General features: G+C 45.3%; 1 protein-coding gene across 8 annotated transcripts in view; it reads left to right on the top strand.

Moving 5' to 3' along the window:
* RIPK1 (receptor interacting serine/threonine kinase 1) overlaps nt 1–18797 on the top strand; it is a 25355-nt gene extending 6558 nt beyond the window's left edge. Inside the window, exons 3-13 of one of the 8 annotated variants that reach the window (XM_084850451.1) lie at nt 1186–1339; nt 3294–3431; nt 4488–4565; nt 5035–5263; nt 5363–5512; nt 10279–10355; nt 10500–10590; nt 12236–12850; nt 15017–15085; nt 16726–16866; nt 17773–18797. In XM_084850451.1, coding sequence (XP_084706577.1) covers nt 1186–1339; nt 3294–3431; nt 4488–4565; nt 5035–5263; nt 5363–5512; nt 10279–10355; nt 10500–10590; nt 12236–12850; nt 15017–15085; nt 16726–16866; nt 17773–18080 — 2050 coding nt within the window. In that variant the 3' untranslated portion in view covers nt 18081–18797. The remainder of the gene's footprint in view (nt 1–1185; nt 1340–3293; nt 3432–4487; nt 4566–5034; nt 5264–5362; nt 5513–10278; nt 10356–10499; nt 10591–12235; nt 12851–15016; nt 15086–16725; nt 16867–17772) is intronic. The other 7 variants (XM_084850453.1, XM_084850452.1, XM_084850455.1 and 4 more) reach the window with 7 other exon arrangements.

Here is an 18797-nt window from a genome sequence, read left to right as displayed (position 1 = left end):
AAATCACCCCTAAGGCAGTAATTTCCGAACTGTGTGCCATAAGAGCAGAGGAGCCCTACTGGACCAGACCCAGTGGTCCACCTGTGACCAGCATCGTGTATTCCCCAGCCATTGGCCGTGTTGTGTGGGGGTGGTGGGACTTGTAGTCCAAAACCTTTGGAGAGCAGCACTGTTTTTATAGTGTTTTGTTGTATATTTATTTATTATTTATTGGTGTACTTTTGGATGATTGTTATCTTGTACGCCACCTCGAGAGGGTTCTACCCTTAAAGGCAGCCTAAAAATAATTTTAAATAAATAAATAAATAAATAAATAAATGCTCCGGGCCTCTCTGGTCTGGTTTCCCCCAGTGGCCAAGCAGATGCTTCTGGGAAGCCCACAAAGCAGGGGTCTGAAGGTAATCGCCCTCTCCCACTCTTGTTCTCCAGGAACTGATAATAACATTAATTAAACTATGAAAAGCTCCTGTGGGCCCTAATCACGCACCCACAATGGAGGTGAGTTGCTGCATCTATGCCTGATCCTCTGCTCTGTCCTTGCTACCTTCCAGTCAGCCTCAGCTGCAAGGGGGTGATTTGCTCACATCTCAGCATAAAGGGCCAGCTCCAGATTTAAGGAGGCCTTTGACAAATTGCCCTTGACGGGGTGCCCTCCTATGTCAGAGGGTTCCTAGCAGGCTTTGCTGACGGCGGCGGTGGCAGCAGCAAACACTCAAATGAGTGCCAGGCAGCCAGGGCTGGGGAAGCTGCCATTTTAATTTCCCATAATGCTGTGGGGTCATCTGCCAGTTGTCATCTTACACTTTCGAAAAGTCAAATGTTTGGGGTGTAGAAGTGAAGTGTGTCTCCAGTTTTAATTCCTTTGTTGTTGTTAACGGTGCTCTTCTACTGCTGGAAATTTAAGAAACCAGCCATTTAGAGTTCTATGGAAATAACAATTAGAAGAATAATGGCAATGAATCACTCAAACTCAAGGCAGCGTTTCACCTGGCAGAGTATTTGCATTCATAGATTATGCATTGGTTTGAGTAATGTTAGTTCCCATCACGTGAGGGTTTGGCCTATAACTTGAAATAATTCAGGGGAATAAGTTACAGTTTGAAGGTAAATAATCAGAATCTTATGTTGATGGGTCTGTCCCTGTCAGTCATGCACAGTGGTAATCCTGTAGCATCTATTTTTCAGATGTAACACTTCCCTTCTAGAAGAAGGCAAGATTATGCATAAACTGAATCATGACCGTGTAGTGAAGCTACTGGGCGTCATTCTGGAAGATGGTAACTACTCCCTCGTGATGGAATATGTACGGAAAGGGAACCTGATGTCCGTACTAAATGCAGTGAGTAGAGAGTGTGATTGATATCATTTTTCTCCCTCTCTCGCGCTAGAACCCGGGGTCATCCCATGAAGCAGACTGGTGGGAGATTCAGGACAGATAAAAGAAAGGACTTCTTCACACAGTGCATAGTTCAGCTATGGAATTCGCTACCACAAGATGTAGTGATAGCCCATTTCGATGGCTTTAAAAGCGAGTTAGACAAATTCCTGGAGGAGAAGGCCATCAATGGCTACAAGTCCTGATGGCTATGTGCTACCACCAGTATCAGAGACAGTATGCATATGTACACCAGTTGCTAGAGAACATGGGTGGGAGGGTGCTGTTGCACTCGTGTCCTGCTTGTGGGCTCCTGGTCGACAGCTGGTTGGCCACTGTGTGAACAGAATGCTGGACTACATGGTCCCTTGGTCTGATCCAGCAGGGCTTTTCTTATGTTCTTACGTACAGAAAACCAGTTGGTAATTTTGAGATGGTACCTAAAGACTGGAAAACGATACTCAAAATGTTGATGATCATCTTATCTTTGTTTTCACTACCATTTTTGTTTTGCAGTGAAATAGGTTTTTGTCTTGTAATAGCCAAATGGTGGATCAGGGTGCACTTAGTGAACGTTAGGGACACCGTAGCCTAAGAAGCTAGGAAAGTAAGAGTGATGGGGTCCTGAGCTGGATAGGTTCTGCTACTCATAAATATAACTGTTTGCTCTGCATGGGGGAAAAGACAAAACCCGCAGTTCTCCATTCCTAATAAATTGTGTAAATACAGCAATTCTCTTTATATGCGTGTGCATGCGCGCACGCGCATGCATACACGTGCATTTCCCAGGAAATGCTGGGAGCTGTGTGTGTGTGTATATAAATTTCCACTTCCAAGATTGAGATTTCCAAAGTATTTAGAAAGTTTGGGCAAGTATTAAAATAGGAGGCATAATATAGAGGCTGAACTATGCAAATGAAGCCATACAGAAGTATGATTATATTCATATAACATACAAGCCTATGTATGTTTAGATAGGAAAAAAGAAATCCTGCAAGTCCCAACGTTCCCCAGGAAATGCTGGGAGCTATAGTTTTCCCATCTAAATATGCATAGGATTTTGCCTTTTGCTTCTATCTGTTGGTGGGCCTGGGGTCAGTGATGGGGGTCCCCGTAACGCTGGAGTCTTGGCAGATGCCTGAGGATGCCTTTCCCCATGGCCACCCAGACCCCACCCATCATAATAACGGATATGTTGCTGTCTGTGAATTTTTCTCATAAATAAGACTGATTCAAGTGCAATTTTCACGAATGTGTATTTCCAGACATGCTGAAGTGAAACTCGATTCTAGCCTCCATGAGGATTCCTGTTTTTTCCTAGAAAAGCAAAGACAGCTGGAAGAAGCACTGGGTGGGTGGGTGGGTGGATGATCTATTCATGTTTCTTTAATGAACATGATTCCTAAGTGAGCAGTAGGTAGATCTGGATCAACCAGTAGCTCTCTGGGTGATTTGTAGTAGATGGGTAAGGATGTCTTATTCCCAATGGTTTAAGAACAGCAGCAACAAAGCAATCCCTCCCCCCCCACACACACACACCACCCAACTGCCTTACATTATACTGCTATAATGGGATCACTACAAACAGATTTTTGTGTGGAAGGCCTGTGAGTTCCTGGTACTCAACGAATTCCTGGGGTCCGAGTAATTTAATTCTAAGTGTGTGTCTTTTGCATCTGGCTCTGGATGGTGCATCTTTTGGGGTTCTAGTATAAAAACAAGTGTAGACCCCTGCCATCCTTTCCTGTATCCCTGAGGGATGACCATCTAGAATGGGGCTGAATAAGTCAGTCCATTTGAAAAAATAAAATAAAGTAGGTTCTTTCCACTGACCTGCCACCTCATCATGGCAGGTACAACTAAAGACATTGTATTGATCCATTTTTTAAAGTATTCTGCTGTTTTTACTTTCTTCCAGACCCCGATTCCTTTGTCTGTGAAAGGTCGCTTCATCTTGGAGATCATTGAAGGAATGCTTTACTTAACTGAACAGGGCTTAGTACACAAAGACCTAAAACCAGAAAATATCCTTGTAGATGAAGAATTTCACATCAAGGTACCTGGCTTGGCCTTTCAAAGGGGGATAGAGCAATTATAGGGCTAAACCAGATGTGTGCGTGTGTTGATAAAACATGTGCTAGTCCATTTGGCTATAAAGTGAGATGGATTAACTTTTTCTACTAAATGGAGTGGGTGGGGAGGGGAGCCAATCCTGCCTCCTTCGTCCAACGTACCACACCATGCTATGCTGCTTTAAGCCATTTTCTCCCGGCCAGCTCACTTCCAGTATCAAAGCCAGGCTGTTGGGGAAACGCAGTGAAGTGAACCAAGGTGAGGCAAGGCAGGCAGGTTTTCCTCCCTTCCCCCACATGCTCTGTTTACTATAAAAAAAAGAAAATACCATCTCTCCCCTCCCATCCCCAGCTCCAGTTTATTTTCAATTCCATCTGTGTTTCACAGATTGTCAGGCACCTTTTGTTTCATCATGGAATCAGATATTTTCCAATTTCCCAAGTTTGCACAAATTTCACACTTGCGAAAATGCACAAATCCCCCCCACCCAAATAAACACCCCCCCTCCCCAATGCACATTTTCATACTTTAGTGTATGGAGGAAAAGCACATTTTAAGCTGGTATTTTTTAATTTTACATATTTTTCTAGGACTAAAGTTGTGTAAACTTCCGGAAAGTAAAAAAAAAAAAAAAAACAGTCCACAAATCCATGGAACCCGTGCAACTCAGGAAAACCCACCCCACTGCAGAATCTATGGGTTGGATTCATAGAAACCCAAACTCATTTGATTCTGTTGTGGATTTCTCCGACATCCCTATGCACAGGTCTGTTTTGGCCTTTATAAGGCAATATTAGTTAAGAGCTGGTGTCATAGAACATCAGTCCTGAATATTCCAACTGAGATGTCTGTGAGGTTTGTTTGCTTATTTATTTATTTTGCAAACTCAGGCACTGGGGCTTAGTTACAAGTTTTTAGGAACGCCAGCTGGAATATTCTGTGGGGATCCTAGGATGAGACCCCGATTGGCTCCAGAAAACGGAAGGGCTATTTTCAGATAGCAACAAGAGCCACCGTAATAGCTTTACTGTTCCTCCAGATCTGGATTCTGACAGACCAGCCTCCTCTGATAGCAAGGACTGAACTTTCCTGGGCTGGACGCCATTGCGGCAGGGAGGCAAGTGTATCATGATGCTAGCTTTCCACATATGTATGAGAATGAAAAAAGTGCAGTAGCCACTTGACCTGGATTCCCAGACCTGGATATTTTACATTACCTTCCTGGCCCAAAAGGAGGACAGAAACCAGACGGGGTGGGGGTAGAAAGACTGGGGTGGGGGGATCTGTTTTTTCCAGGGACGTTTTTCTTTCTTTTTGTTTTTTATTTGTTTTTTCCTGTGCTTTTTCACATCCACCAAGTGTCTTTTCTGTATGTTCGAATCGGTGCGCTGGATTTGGTTCTGACAATGTAAATATGCCATATTTAACAGAGTGCTTAAATAATACATCAATCAGTACTCAGAGAAACATTCACTCTTGTGCTAAGTATGTGTTGCCCACCAGATTGTCCTGGCTACTTTGGTGAGCCCTGCTGCTTTGCTCTCCCCCTCTTTCCCACCTGAACTGTTCTCCAACCTGTCTTGCAGATAGCAGACCTTGGTGTGGCCTGCTTCAAAAACTGGAGCAGGCTGACTAAAGAGGAGACCAGCCGGCAGAGGAAAATCAAATGTAGCTCCAAGAGCAATGCCGGCACCCTTTTCTACATGGCCCCAGAACACTTGGATGACATCAATGCTACACCTGTGGAAAAATCCGACGTTTACAGCTTTGGCATAGTACTATGGGCCATCTTTGCTGACAAAGAGCCTTACGAGAGTACGTGTTTGCGATCAAGTATCTCTGCTTGCTAACGTATTTTTACTGCACATGTCCAAACTCATTTTAACCATGTTCGATTCTTCTCTCCCTCCCCAGATGCAGTTAGCGATAGACAAGTGTGCTTCTGTGTCATGAAGGGGGACAGGCCGCTGATACATGAAATGAAAAATAGCTGCCCAAAGGAGATTATTTCTTTAATGGAACATTCCTGGAAACAAAACCCAGAGGAGCGGCCAACCTTTGCAGGTATAGAGAGGTTATTTTCATGAAACAGTTCCAGAAATGTTTAAGAGAGCACATACCAAACATTCAGAGTTTTTGGCTGGATCTACATATGTAGCAGAGTGAGGCGGAGCAAGGTGGTACAGCAGACTCCTACGATGTGGTGCTTATGCCAAGATTTAGCTCACAGGTCTAAAATATAGTAAAATAAAAACATAGAAATGATGGGTTGGATTCAGGATCTGCCTTCTGCAAGAAGGGCTCTGCTCATAGAGCGTCCGTCTGCCCAATTTTGGGGAATCTCCCCTCCTCCCCACACTACAGCTGACCCCATAAAAAAAAGTCTCCCGACTCTCTGTGTAGTATTTTCAGGGGGTTGGAGGGGCTAGCACAAGAAGGAGGAGGTGGGGAAGTCCACTTCTGCTGTTCTAGCATAAAACATGGATCCAACCCAATTTTTTAAAAAACCCACCAAGCAACAATAATCAACAGTTATAATCAAGGAATCAGCAGTAAAGTTAGCCAAAGGTTTTTTGACATAATAAAAAAGAGGCTTTACCACCCTTCTAAAAGACAGCAGTGAAAATGAACCTAATGGGCCTACATACAGACGGTGTTCCAAAGGATGGTGCTACTGCTGAGAAGGCCTTGCTCCTCATACCCATCAGCTTAGCCTCTGAAAGCTGTAGCAGAGCAGATTAATGCCATGTTCTCTTTTTAAAAAGAGGGAGCACCGTCACAAGTCATGCCTACATCTAAGCACAGTTTCTCAGCTACAGCAATACCTCCAAATTGGGGATGGGGAACCTCTTTCAGCCTGAGGGCCTAATTCATTTTCAGAGAAGTTCTCAAGGGCCGCATTCCAGTGATGGGCAGGACCAAAGACAAAAGGGGTGGAGCCAAAAAATACCAGCATATTGTAGCTGAAAGCTCTTACTGTCAATAACTAAGCCTTAGAAGAGGCATTTCAATCTTTTAGAGTGGGTGCAAAACTGCACAAAAGCCAGAAAGCCACCAGACAATTGGCAGTCAAGTGAAAGGGGGTGGGCAACGGGAGGGTGTGTGGTGATCTGGAGAACCCCAGAGGGCCTGATTGGGACTCCAAGAGGGCCAGATTTGGTCCACAGGCCTGAGGTTCCCCTCTCTTGATCCAAATCTATGCTTGGGGTGTGCAGCATAAAACCTGAAGGCAGCATGCGCCCACGCCACACTTCTTGAGTAAAATCTGAAAAACCTGTGGGCACCTAACAACTCGAGGATCCCAGTTCAACGCTATGAAGATTTCAAAGGGCAAAGAGCAAGGATGTCTGTAATGAGATGTGCTTCCGTTTTCCTCGCTTTACTACACCTTAGCCTATTTTTCAGAGGTTGCGAGAAGGCCCTCCAAAAATTGGAGTTTTAATGTTTACACAAATCCACCCTGTCTCCAACAGTTCTATGAAGTCATCTTGAGCAAAGTGGTCTGAAATTATATAAATTATGAGTCTTTGGTTCATGACACATTTCTTCTAGGCCACTGAATGGCCATCAATATGTCTATTGGTGATCATACCAATATGGCTGTTGTATAGGTAGAAGGAATGGCCGCAGAATCAGCAGGCCTCATCAGCAGAACAGACACAGCTGTTCTTTATTTCAGCACACACAGAAGTGACAACATAGCAGAAGCTCCATCCACTGCTGTTATTCCCAGCTCTACAGGAGCCGCCAAGGTTCAAAACAACAACTAAGCCGCAGTACCCACCCTAGGATACATAACAATGGCTATTGGTCATCAAAAAGTTATCTCTGAGCCGTGAGACCTCAAGGCATCGTGGAGACTTAAAAACTGCCCTGCTACAAGGTGGTGGGCTGCCACCGGTGGGCCACCCCAGTTGGGGCACCTCCAAAGGGGGCGACTCCAAAGGGGGCGCCCCCCTTTGGTTTGGGAAGGGTGCCTTCCATCTTCTCTTCTTTTTTGGTCTGCTTACATCCTGGTCATCTATTGATTGCCTGTCTTATGTGAGTGAGGTGTCCCTGAGTGAGAGCAGGGATCCTCTGACAACAGCAGTTTTCCATATGTTATTGTTGCCCACCGTAGGTGAGAGAAAGGGGATAGGGGCTTCATATCCTACAACTGCTTCTCTGTGCAGGGTGGGAGCCTGTGGTAGTCTGAAGTGGAGCTTTCCCTGGGTGAGAGCTGGGGGGGTGAGGAGGAGAGAACTGCTTTGCCATCTTTCAGGTGAGATAGAATGAGCGTGAACCAATGGAAATAGGTTACATGGCTAAGAAATAAGCACTTTACTTGTTCTCTGCTTTATTTGGTTGATTAACAAACCTGATGTCCTAATTGTGACCAGAGGCTGGTTACAACCACAAATTACAAACTGTGACTGTGTTAGTTTGGTTGGGAGTGATTGTTGGGTGAGTGGAGTGTATGTGATGAATAGTTGATTGTATACTTGAATGGTGGGTGGCTGTTGAGAGTGTATGGGTATTTTTACAGCGGTAAGGATGTGCCAAGGAGACTCTGATACAGGGACCCATGGAGGGGGCACCATTATTCCAGTGACTTGGGGCAGAAGGCGATACAGCAGGAGGAGGGGGTTGGGACATCAAAGTAGAATGGGCCACAGGTGTTTATACACTGTTCCCCTTCTACCCCCCTTGTAGCTCTCATGTAGCTGGTAGCTCTTCCACTGTGCCCTCCTGTCTTGCGGTGCTGCTATTAACACCAGATTGGTCTGCAATAAGACCGCACTCGTGCACAATTTAATCATGGATGAGAGGGCCGACCTGGCATGTATTACTGAGACTTGGGTGGGTGAGCTGGGTGGAGTCAACCTGACTCAGCAATGCCCACCTGGGTACTCAGTGCAGCACTAACATAGGTTAGAGGGCTGGGGCGGGGGGAGTTGCCGTGGTTCATAGAACTTCCATCTCTATCACCAGGAGACCACTCCACCTTGGAGCGGGCCTTGAGGGGTTGCACCTGGTGTTGGGCCATAGAGACAGATTGGGGATGCTGCTGGCGTACCGCCCACCCTGCTGCCCAGCATCCTCCCTGACTGAGCTGGTGGAGGCAGTCGCAAGTGTGGTGTTGGAGGAACTCAGGACGGTGGTTATGGGTGACTTCAACTTCCATGCTTAGGCTGTCTCCGGAGTTCCAGCTCAGGACTTCATGGCCTCCATGACAACCATGGGGCTATCTCAGTATGTCATCGGCATACTGAAGCAGGGGAAACCCTTGATTTGGTTTTTGCTCCAACTTGTGAGATGGGTAGTCTGAAGATTGGGGTGCTCCAAGTAACCCCATTGTCATGGTCAGACCATTTCCTGGTGAAATTTGAACTTAGGGCGTTACTCTCCTCCCGCGGGGGTGGGGGACCTATTTGGATGGTCCGCCTCAGGAGACTGATGGAATCCAATGGATTTCTGAATGCTCTTGGGGATTTTCCAGTGGAGAGAGCTAGTGATCCAGCCGAGGCCCTAGCCTCACTGAGGAACAGTGAGATGCGGGGGGCCATCGACTTGATTGCACCTGAGTGCCCTCTCCAGCACTGTGGAGCCCGTTCTGCTCCCTGGTATACTGGGGAGCTGCTGTCAATGAAACAGGCTGGATGTTGGCTAGAGTGCAAATGGTGCAAGACTCGAGGTGAAGACGACCGAGCCACTCTAGAGTGCACAATCGTGCCTACTGCGTGGAGTGCGGGCAACAAAGAAGGTTTATTTTGCTGCTTCCATTGTGTCCTCAAGTAGCTGTCCAGTGGAGCTCTTCCAGGTGGTCCAGTGGTTAACATCTCCCCCAGTCAATGGGACACTGGCCCCATCGAGGACTCGCTGTGACCTTTTTGCATCATACTTTGAGGACAAAATCTTTTGTCTCCGCAGCGACCTTGATGCTGCTATTAGTGCAGTACCAGTCGAGGTGTCTGATGCCACCATCTGCCCGATTTTGTGGGATCAGTTCCAGTTGTTACGGCCTGATGATGTGGACAAGATGCTTGCAATAATGCGACCGGCCACATGCCCTCTTGATCCCTGTCCCTCCTGGCTAATAAAAGCTAGCCAAGGGGGTATGACTGGGTGGGTCCAGGGAGTGATAAATGCTTCCCTATGGGAAGGGGTGGTCCCTGCTGTCCTTAAGAAGGCAGTAGTGCGGTCACTCCTGAAGAAGCCCACTCTGGACCCAATGGTATTAAACAAGTACCACCCAGTCGCAGATATCCCTTTTGTAGGGAAGGTACTTGAGAGGGCCGTGGCGGACCAACTGCAGGCTCTCTTGGAGGATATTATCTAGACCCATTTCAGTCTGGGTTTCATCCTGGTTACAGGAGTGAATCAGCCTTGGTCACCCTGATGGATGACCTTTATCAACCTCAAACCCCAGGCCAAATCTGGGCCTCTGCGGGTCCCAGTCTGGCCCTCAGAGAGCCACTTCTCCTGGCCCCACCCCCTTTCCCTTGACTGCTGATTGTTGGGTGGCTTCCCAGCTTTTGTGCAGTTTTTTTCCCCTATTCTAAAAGGTTGAAATGCCTCTCTGAAGGCTTAGTTATTGACAGTGAGAGCGTTAAGCTACGAGATGCTGGTATTTTTGATATTTTGGGCTACTCCCCCTTTGCGTTTGGCCCCACCCACCTCTGGAATGCCACCCCTGAGAACTTCTCCAAAATGGGATTTGGCCCACAGGCTGAAAGAAGTTCTGCACATCTGCTTTATCTTATAAAATTATGGTGAAGACAGCATAAGATCACTGTCACATCAGGTTTTCATTTAGACTGTTTTACTAATGTATTGATTCTTTACTACAGAAATCAATTTGACATACAAGCCATTTTACCAACAGAACTTTGAAGAGTTTGTTGAAGATGATGTAAGGAAGATAAAAGTAAGTTATCAAAGATGTATGGCTCAAAAAAGAAAAAAACACATGTCTGAAGGCATACGAAATGATGACTCCCTTAGGCATACTGTCCATAAATGTTAAGTTCTTCATAAGACTTGATCCGTTTTGTTTTGTTTTGTGGAATAGGAAGTGTACCCTGAACCAACTGAACTTGTGAAAAGGATGCAGTCTCTTGAAGTAGATGCTGTGGCAGAACCACCAACTAGCACCCGAACAGGTATTTATTTATTTTAAAGTGTTATGCCACCTTTCATCTAAAAGCTTTTGGGATGGTGAAACCTGGTACATTATATACCAGCCTTCCCCGATGCCCTTCAGATGTTTTGGACTTCAACTCCCATCAGCCCAACCAGCGTGACCAATGTCAGGAATGCTGGGAGTTGTAGTCCAAAACATCTAGAAAGCACCAGGTTAGGGAAGGTGGTTGCATACCATCTCTGTATGGTAAAACTAGAACCGTAATGAGGCAGCAGCTAAAAACATACTGCAGACTAAGGCATCATACAATGTAAAAGGCCTGGGAAAACCGAGGGATTGTAGTGTACACACCAGGCATACCTCTTTCGGGATGGTGTTCCATAAGAGGGAACAAAAAAGCTCTCTCCTTTGTTTTTATATAACACATTTCCATCAAGGAAGGTACTTGGAGAAGAGCATCAGTAGAAGATCTCAAGACAGGCAGGATGGTACGATAATTCATTTTGGTTGCTTAATAGCTCATCCTTCACTTGCCAGTATGAATGGACCAAATTACAAATACAAAGCAACTTTCCTGTCACTCAAAGTAAGCTCAAATGCAAATCTTTTTATTTAAACAAGTGTTTAGCCTACCAGGCTGATCTTTTCTCTCCACTGCTCTGTGTTTTAATCTAGTTTTAATTACCTTTTTAACTGGCTGCCCATTTTTTATCTGCTCTTATGTGGTTTTCAGATAGTTTAATTGTGATACTTGCTCATTTGTTTACGTGGATTAGGTTTTTAAAATTGTGACTGTTACTGTTTGCCGCTTAGAGCATTTCTTATGAAAAGGCAGGGTACAAATGTAACAAACGGACAAACAGATATGGTGCTACTATAATTTATAATTATTTGTGATTTTAGTGTTCGTACTGGCCTGAACACTGTTTGATATTAGCATTCTTGTTTTTTATTTAGTTGTATTTTTATGATGTTTATGGTTTTAAGCTTGCATTGACTGGATATTGTGAATGAATGTATATGTTGGAAGTTACCTTGGGAGGCTTTAACCCTAAATAAATATTTTAAACAAACAAAAAAAGCCGAAGTTTTTGCTGATAAAGTTTTTTCCATGACTTACCTCTACAATGCCATGAAAAACTTCACCCGTGAAATTTCTGTGGACTGGGCTGCTGCGAGAAACCACTATGGAAGGGAACTAGAGCTCAGTGGTAGAGCACATGTTTTGCAATCAGAAGGTCCCAAGTTCAATTCCTGGCATCTCCAGCTAGAAAGGATCATATACCAGTTGGTGGGAATGATCCTTCTCTACTGGTGACCATGGAGAGCCACTGCTTGTCAGACAGTACTTGGGGAGAAGGACAAATAGGTTGACCTGATATATGACAGCTTGCTATGTTCCCATGAATGAAGGACGGTATATTAAAAAATGGTGGCAGCCCAATGAATTTCTCATGCTTACATCACAATTCTAGGTATGTCTACTCAGAAGTAAGTCTAATTAGATTCAATGGGACTTACTCCCAGCTAAGTGTGCAGCCTTAAACTTGCACCAGTAGTCTGCCAGTCAGTTCTTCTCAAAGCGAACAGAACATGTCCATGACTATTCATTTTCAAGGAAACCTTGGCAAACCGATCAGTTAAATAACTCATCTGTCCCGCAGATCTGCCTGGTTCCCTACACAGCTCTCAGGGTCTCCCAGCCAACACCATAGATGAAGCCCTGTTTTTGGCTTGTCCCAAGAACGAACCCGAGGAGAGCTGTGAATGTGCCTTCGAGCCGCCGGCGACCTTGGAGAGGAAACTGCAGGATGAGCTGAACTACCACATACACGGCAGCCGGATGGACAAGCCAGAAAGCCATCGCACTGCATACAGTGCTGCAACACGGGATGAGGAGCGGAGGAGGAAGGTGTCCCATGACCCATTTGCAAAGGTGCCTGCTGCCCCCCAGGCACAGGAGTCATACCTGAGAGCTGCAAGTACCAGATTAAGCGCCGCTCCTGCCAACACCGGTGCAGCCCGTTACGACCATCTATGGCAACCATCATCCATTGCCCCAACTCCGGAAAGGGGAAATGCACTGTTGGATCCAAACAGGTTTTACGGGGCAGGGCCTGCAGATCCCAGAACATCGCTCAGTGCAGAAGATCTCTATGGATCCCATTCAACCAGCCTCTTTAATTTAAGTAAACCTCCTGTGCCTGAATCTGGTATGGATCGTCAATCTAAGCCACTTAATTCTTACCTTTACGGCCAAAGTGTAAGCACAGAATCTGGTAAGTGAGCTGGTTTGGGGATTTTTTTCCTGTTCCAGGGACAAAAGAGCCCACACTCTGCTTTAGCGACATCGGGAGTGAGCCGATGTCAGGCTTGCAGGATCTAATTTGTCTGTTACTAGAACCCCGAGATCCGCCAACCACAGCCTGGTGCAAAAAACTTAGAATTAAAGAATCCTGAGCCCAGGAATTTGTTTTGAATACCAGCACTGAACTGAGCTCACGGTCCTTCCACACAAAATCCTGGTTACCCCAAGCTTTCTTCATTTGAGCAGTTTAATTTAGGGTGTTGGTGGAGTGTCATTTTGTTGCTGCAATTGTTAAACAGGAGACAGAAATCCTTGCCGATCTACTTGAAATCACCCAGACATCTACCAGTAGATTCAGATGTACCTTCTGCCCAGCCCTGAGCTACATGACAGGTGTAGATTTGGCTATTAGCTCTTTTGCAATTATTGTTGCTATCTTTCCTGGGGAAAATTAAATCTGTCCGTTGCACACGTGCATACATTCCCAGTCCTCTACCCCATTCTACTAATCTTGGGCAGCTAAAATGGAGTATCAGTTTATAATGTGGTAACTGAGTCTTCAAGCGACTACATATATTTATAATTATTTCTTTATGACATTTTTATCCTGGCCCTTCTTCAAGGAGCTCAGGTCAGCATTTATGGTTCCTCCCACACCCGTGCCATTTTTTCCTCGTAACATCCCTGCAGAATAGCTTAGGCTAATGATAGTAATTGGTCTGAAGTAACCCAATGAGCTTCATTAGTTGTACAGTTTTGAACCCAGGTCTCTCTGGTCCTAGTCCAGTACTCTAGCTACCAGACCACACTGCTTCTATGCTGAATAGAAACTGGTAACCTAATCTTGTACAGATGGAAATGAATTAAGGCTTTCAATTTAGTTTCTAGACCACAGAAAGGGTTTCTAGTCTGCTTGCCCACACATGCCTATGTTAGTCATTTTAAAAATGACTAAAATTGACAAAAGAAACCAACCCTCAAACTGACTTTGGTAGAGATTCCCTGTTTAGTCACTTGGAGGTGATCCTTATTTGCCATAGGTGCTCAGGTGGGTGGCTGTTTACAAGCCCGGTGCATAATACAAGTTTATCAAGTTACTTTACTGACAAGACCACTGTGAGTCTCTCACTGATCTTAAAACATATGGGCAGGAAATGACTTTTGGTGGCAGGTCAGAGCCCTGTCTCTGACCTCGTAGCCAGGAAACTGCGCTCCCCTCCCCCTCGTAGGTGGCATGGAAAGAACTGCGCCAGCTACCCCTCCAGAGGTAGCTGGCGCAGTTGTCTCCATGCTCGGTAAACAGAGCGGGGAGACAGGGGAAAGGGGGCGTTCCTGGGCTGCTCTCACCGCTCTTAAAGCATATGGGCAGAAAATGAGTTTCGGTGGCAGGTCTCCAACCCTGTAGCCAGGAAACTGTGCTCCCTGCCCCTCCCCCTTGTAGGTGGTGTGGAGAGAACCGAGCCGGCTACCTCTCTATGCTTGGTAAACAGAGTGGGGAGACGGGGGAAAGGGGGTGTTCATGGGGAGGGGAGGAGACCAGGGTGGCTAGCTTATGCCTTCTCCTATCACCACCCTAGCCTCCTTCCATCCCCAAAGCCTCCCTTTCTCCAATCTAGCTTAAATGCAGCATGAGAGGTGCAAGGCACCTCCCGTTCTGCATAGGATAGTCGTAAGCCTCTGAGTCCAGGGGCTTACGAGTACCCAGGGTGCAGCTGAGCCTCTTTCCGCCCGAGTGCTGAATTAAATCTGGAAGAGGCTTGTGGGAGCCACATTTCAGTGGTGGGTGGGGCCGAAGGCAAAAAGGGATGAGGGCAAAATACCAAAAATACCAGCCTGTTTTAGCCTGAAGCTCTCACTGCCAGTAACTCAGCCTTTGGAGAGGCATTACAGCCTTTTACAATGGGGAAGAAATTGCACAGAAACCAGAAGGCCATCAAACGATAGGCAGTTTGGGGGTGGGGGAGCAGAAACCACCTACTGAATTGGGGAAGGGGGGGTGGCCATCTGGGGAACCCCAGAGGGCTGAATTGGGACCCCCGGTAACCTTACACTAGGCCTGAGGTTCAACATCCCTGGTTTAAGGTTTCAAGAACTGTGACTGTTGAGTCATTATGCTACAATTTCCATAATTGTTTAGGTCCAATGGAATCGACCCCTTTCAAGACGACGACTTTTGCACATGCTTCTGCATACAGAACAGCTACAGGTAAAAAAGCGAACAATAAATAAATACAGGTGTCTTCTTAAGATGGGCAAGATGAACTCTCTTAATATGAGCAGTATGATCAATCCAGAGTGATAAGGCAACAATATCATTTGGTAGCTACGAAGGCTCTGAAGTTATTGACACCAGCAAATCAAAGAGGCTTGCGATCCCCATGCTCTCAAATTGCTTAAACAGAGGCTTACTTTTAAACACAGGAATATTTTTCTTCATCCCAGCAGACCTAGGGGCAGTCCCAGGTGCAGCCTGAAACCATCACATCACCTGGTAGAGCAGGGACGGGCAACTTGTGGTCCTCCAATGTTTTGGCCTACAGCTCCCATCGTGCCTCACCATTGGTTATGCTGGCTAGGCCTGATGGGAGTTGCAGGCCAAAACATCTGGAGAGCAAGAAGATGCTCACCCCTGTGGCAGAGCCTAATTTGAATGCCTGCAACCCCTTCCCATGTTTCACCTTAAGATTCTGACCATGCAGAACTCATGACTTCAGCAAGTCAGCCTTTTTCCACCCTTTCTTCTCTCCCCTCGCCTCACTTTTTGTAATATCTGCTTTTTTGCAATATATTGCCTGATGAAGAAATCTGGAAACCTCAATAGTTTGCACATTTTTGTAACTCCTGAGTCAGCCTCAGAAAGGTTTGCCTTAATATGGATTTAGGAGTAATACTGTAATTCTTGTCTTACATATTTTCTAGGGCACACATTATTCTCTAATGCAGGGGTGTTGAACCTCAGGCTTGCGAACTAAATCCAGCCATCTTGAGCCCCCAGTCCAGCCCTCTGATGTTCTCTAGATGGACACGCCCCTTTGCCCCAACCACTGTCCATTTGGTGGCTTTGGCAGTTTTTTCCCCATTCTAAAAGGTTGAAATGTCTCTCCTAAGGCTTAATTACTGGCAGTAGAGCATTAAGCTTAAATATGCTGGCATTTTGGCCCACCCCTTTGTCTTTGGCCCTGCCCACTTTGCCTTTGGCTCCTCCCACCACTGGAATGCAGCCCCTGGGCACTTCTCCAAAATTGAATTTGGCCCCTGGGCTGAAAGAGGTTTAACATCCCTGCACTAGTGTGCCATAAAAGTATGTTCTCTTTCCATTTTAACATGGTTCCAAGTTAATTTTATTACACTTTAAATGTATTCTTCATACTGACATAACTTCTAAACCTTGCTGAAGTTCATATTTCAGTTTAAAATTCAACCCTTATGCAGGAGTCTGCAAATTATGAATAGGATTGGTGGCCAAGCACTAATTTGTACTAGCCAGCTGTGAAGTCCAGTGCCACCATGATAGCTCAACAATATTATATCCATTTATCAAGTCAAAGGTTTGATGTGATTTCAACAACTATTGGGAGCACTGGCGATCACACACCTAAGAAATCACACACCTAAGAAATAAATAGGAATGTGTGGATCTGCCCTTGGAATGCAAATACTAGGATGAGAATTGTACCTTCCTTAGTTTATGTGAAAATACTCACCATATAAATCTACTTCATTTTAAGTTTAAAACATTCGTGAATAACACTGATCAGTATTTTGTTTCATTCATACTGTCCTTACCCTCATTTTGTCTATGTAGTTTTATACTTGCTTTTAAAAATATTATTATTTTGAATACAGAAGATCCTGCACAATACTTCATTAATAATAGCAGTGGTATCCAAATAGGCTCCTACAACTACATGAAAATAAAGGAACCAAGTCCCAGAATACCCAGTACTACAGCAAGTGCTCCAAATCCCGCACACCAGAAGCTATTTGGTAAGCAGATAAGCAACCCTTTTCCTTCCTCAAAGGGGTGGTGATTGCTTTTGAATACTAAAATTTTGCTCTCACACCCCTATCCAGTATCTTAGGGCTGAATCAAACTGAAGATCATCTACTAAGCCAAGATATTTCATATCCAGACATTTCTGATAGATTAATTAAAGACTGCTAGTATGGGTTGGGGAGGCTTAGATTCAAATGCCTTCTCAGCCATGAAAATGGGCAAGTCTAGCCTAGCCTCCCTCACAGGGTTGTTGTGAAGATAACACGATAACCCTGTGTATGCTACCCTGTGCTCCTTAAAGGCAGGTCGGGATACAGATGTGGTAGACAGTACGTAAGCTGTTCTATCGCTAAAGAGGTTTGGACAATACTCTTTTCCCTTTAAAAGCACGTGAGATCATGGGTTGCACCAGCTAGCCCTGCCCCACGCAGCCACATGCACACTCATCACACACACTGTCAATCAGTGATAATATTCAAGGGGTCGTTATATTACATAGAATGCATGGCCTTCGTGTGAAGCAGGTCAATCACTGTCAGTCAGTGATAATATTCAAGGGGTCGTTATATTACACAGAATTTCATGGCCTTCGTGTGAAGCAGCTCACATGTAGGGCATCTCCACATGAAGGGGTATTTCAATTGGCTCAGGTGGATTCCCCCCTCCATGAAGGCACACTACCCAGATGTGTCACCTCACACGTAAACCCACTTCACATGCTGGCTGAATGTCAGTTGCAGGATGGGGCTGTCCTCTGCAGCCTGCTCGCACATGCATTTAGCGCATAATGGAGTTGCTCTGAAACACCCCCTCTCTTGTATCCGAGAACAGAGGGGAACTAGTATTCTGTCCCTAAAGATCTATAAAAGTCTTCCCTGCCCTTTTTCTGCCACCAGAGAGCAACACTCTTGTTTCTGATATACACCTGAGCCTTGTGCGTGACAACTTGGCGAAGCACTGGAAACACTGTGCACGTAAACTGGGCTTCAGCGACCCGGAGCTGGATGAAATTGACCACGACTACGAACGAGATGGACTAAAAGAAAAGGTCTACCAAATGTTTCAGAGGTGGCTGATGAAGGAAGGCAGCAAAGGGGCTACTGTGGGAAAGCTGGCCATAGCCCTCTATGCTTGCAGAAGGATAGACCTCCTTAACACCCTTGTGAAAATAACCCAGGAATCTGAAGTGGACAATGAGCAATAAGGCAGCAAGAGAATTCTGCTCTTTTGGAGAGAGTTTTCTCCAGGGAACACTTGGGGTTTTGCTTTACACTATATCAACAGCCATTACAAACATCTTGATGCTGCCAGTGTCGTACAAGAATAATGAAAGTATAAGATGGGGATGGGGGAGGTGGTTTGCTAATCTCATTTGAGTTTTCATAGCAGCCATATTCTCTAGAACACTGCCAAGAAAATTAGAGGCCTAAAATAAGTATTTTTAGAACATTTTGTCGAATTAATGCATTTTATAATTTTAATAAAAACATTAAATGGACATGAGACCATTCCCCTGGGGATATTACAAGTAACAACCATGATCTTTTCTCAGATGCAAAAATGACAGCGCGTATCGATCTGAAAGGGTGAATCATTTTCTTTCAGATCTATGAAAATATTAGCATATTATAAGAAGAAGGAACAAAGCATGGGAGAAATGTCCTTGCTTGCTAGCACTACCACTGCCATACATAGCAATGGCAATCTCATTTGGAGGGGAGATCCAATCCAATGACAATCTCATTTGGAGGCAGAGAGTGGCAGGCAGCCTTTCCAGTGAGTAGTGTGTCATATGTAATTTCCCTGTAGAGAACAGGCCAAACATTTGTGGGGATGTGCCATTTTATCAGTGAACATCATGAGGTAATGTTCCAGGTTTGGCTTTACCACAATAAAACTGCCCAAGGCAGCACTTTATTGG

Source organism: Heloderma suspectum, chromosome 4, assembly GCF_057233095.1.
Source record: "Heloderma suspectum isolate Gila_16-S chromosome 4, 16-S_ref, whole genome shotgun sequence".
Classification (NCBI taxonomy): Eukaryota; Metazoa; Chordata; class Lepidosauria; order Squamata; family Helodermatidae; genus Heloderma; species Heloderma suspectum.
The sequence above is the reverse complement of the archived record's forward strand: the minus strand, read 5'-3'. Positions and strand labels throughout refer to the sequence as shown.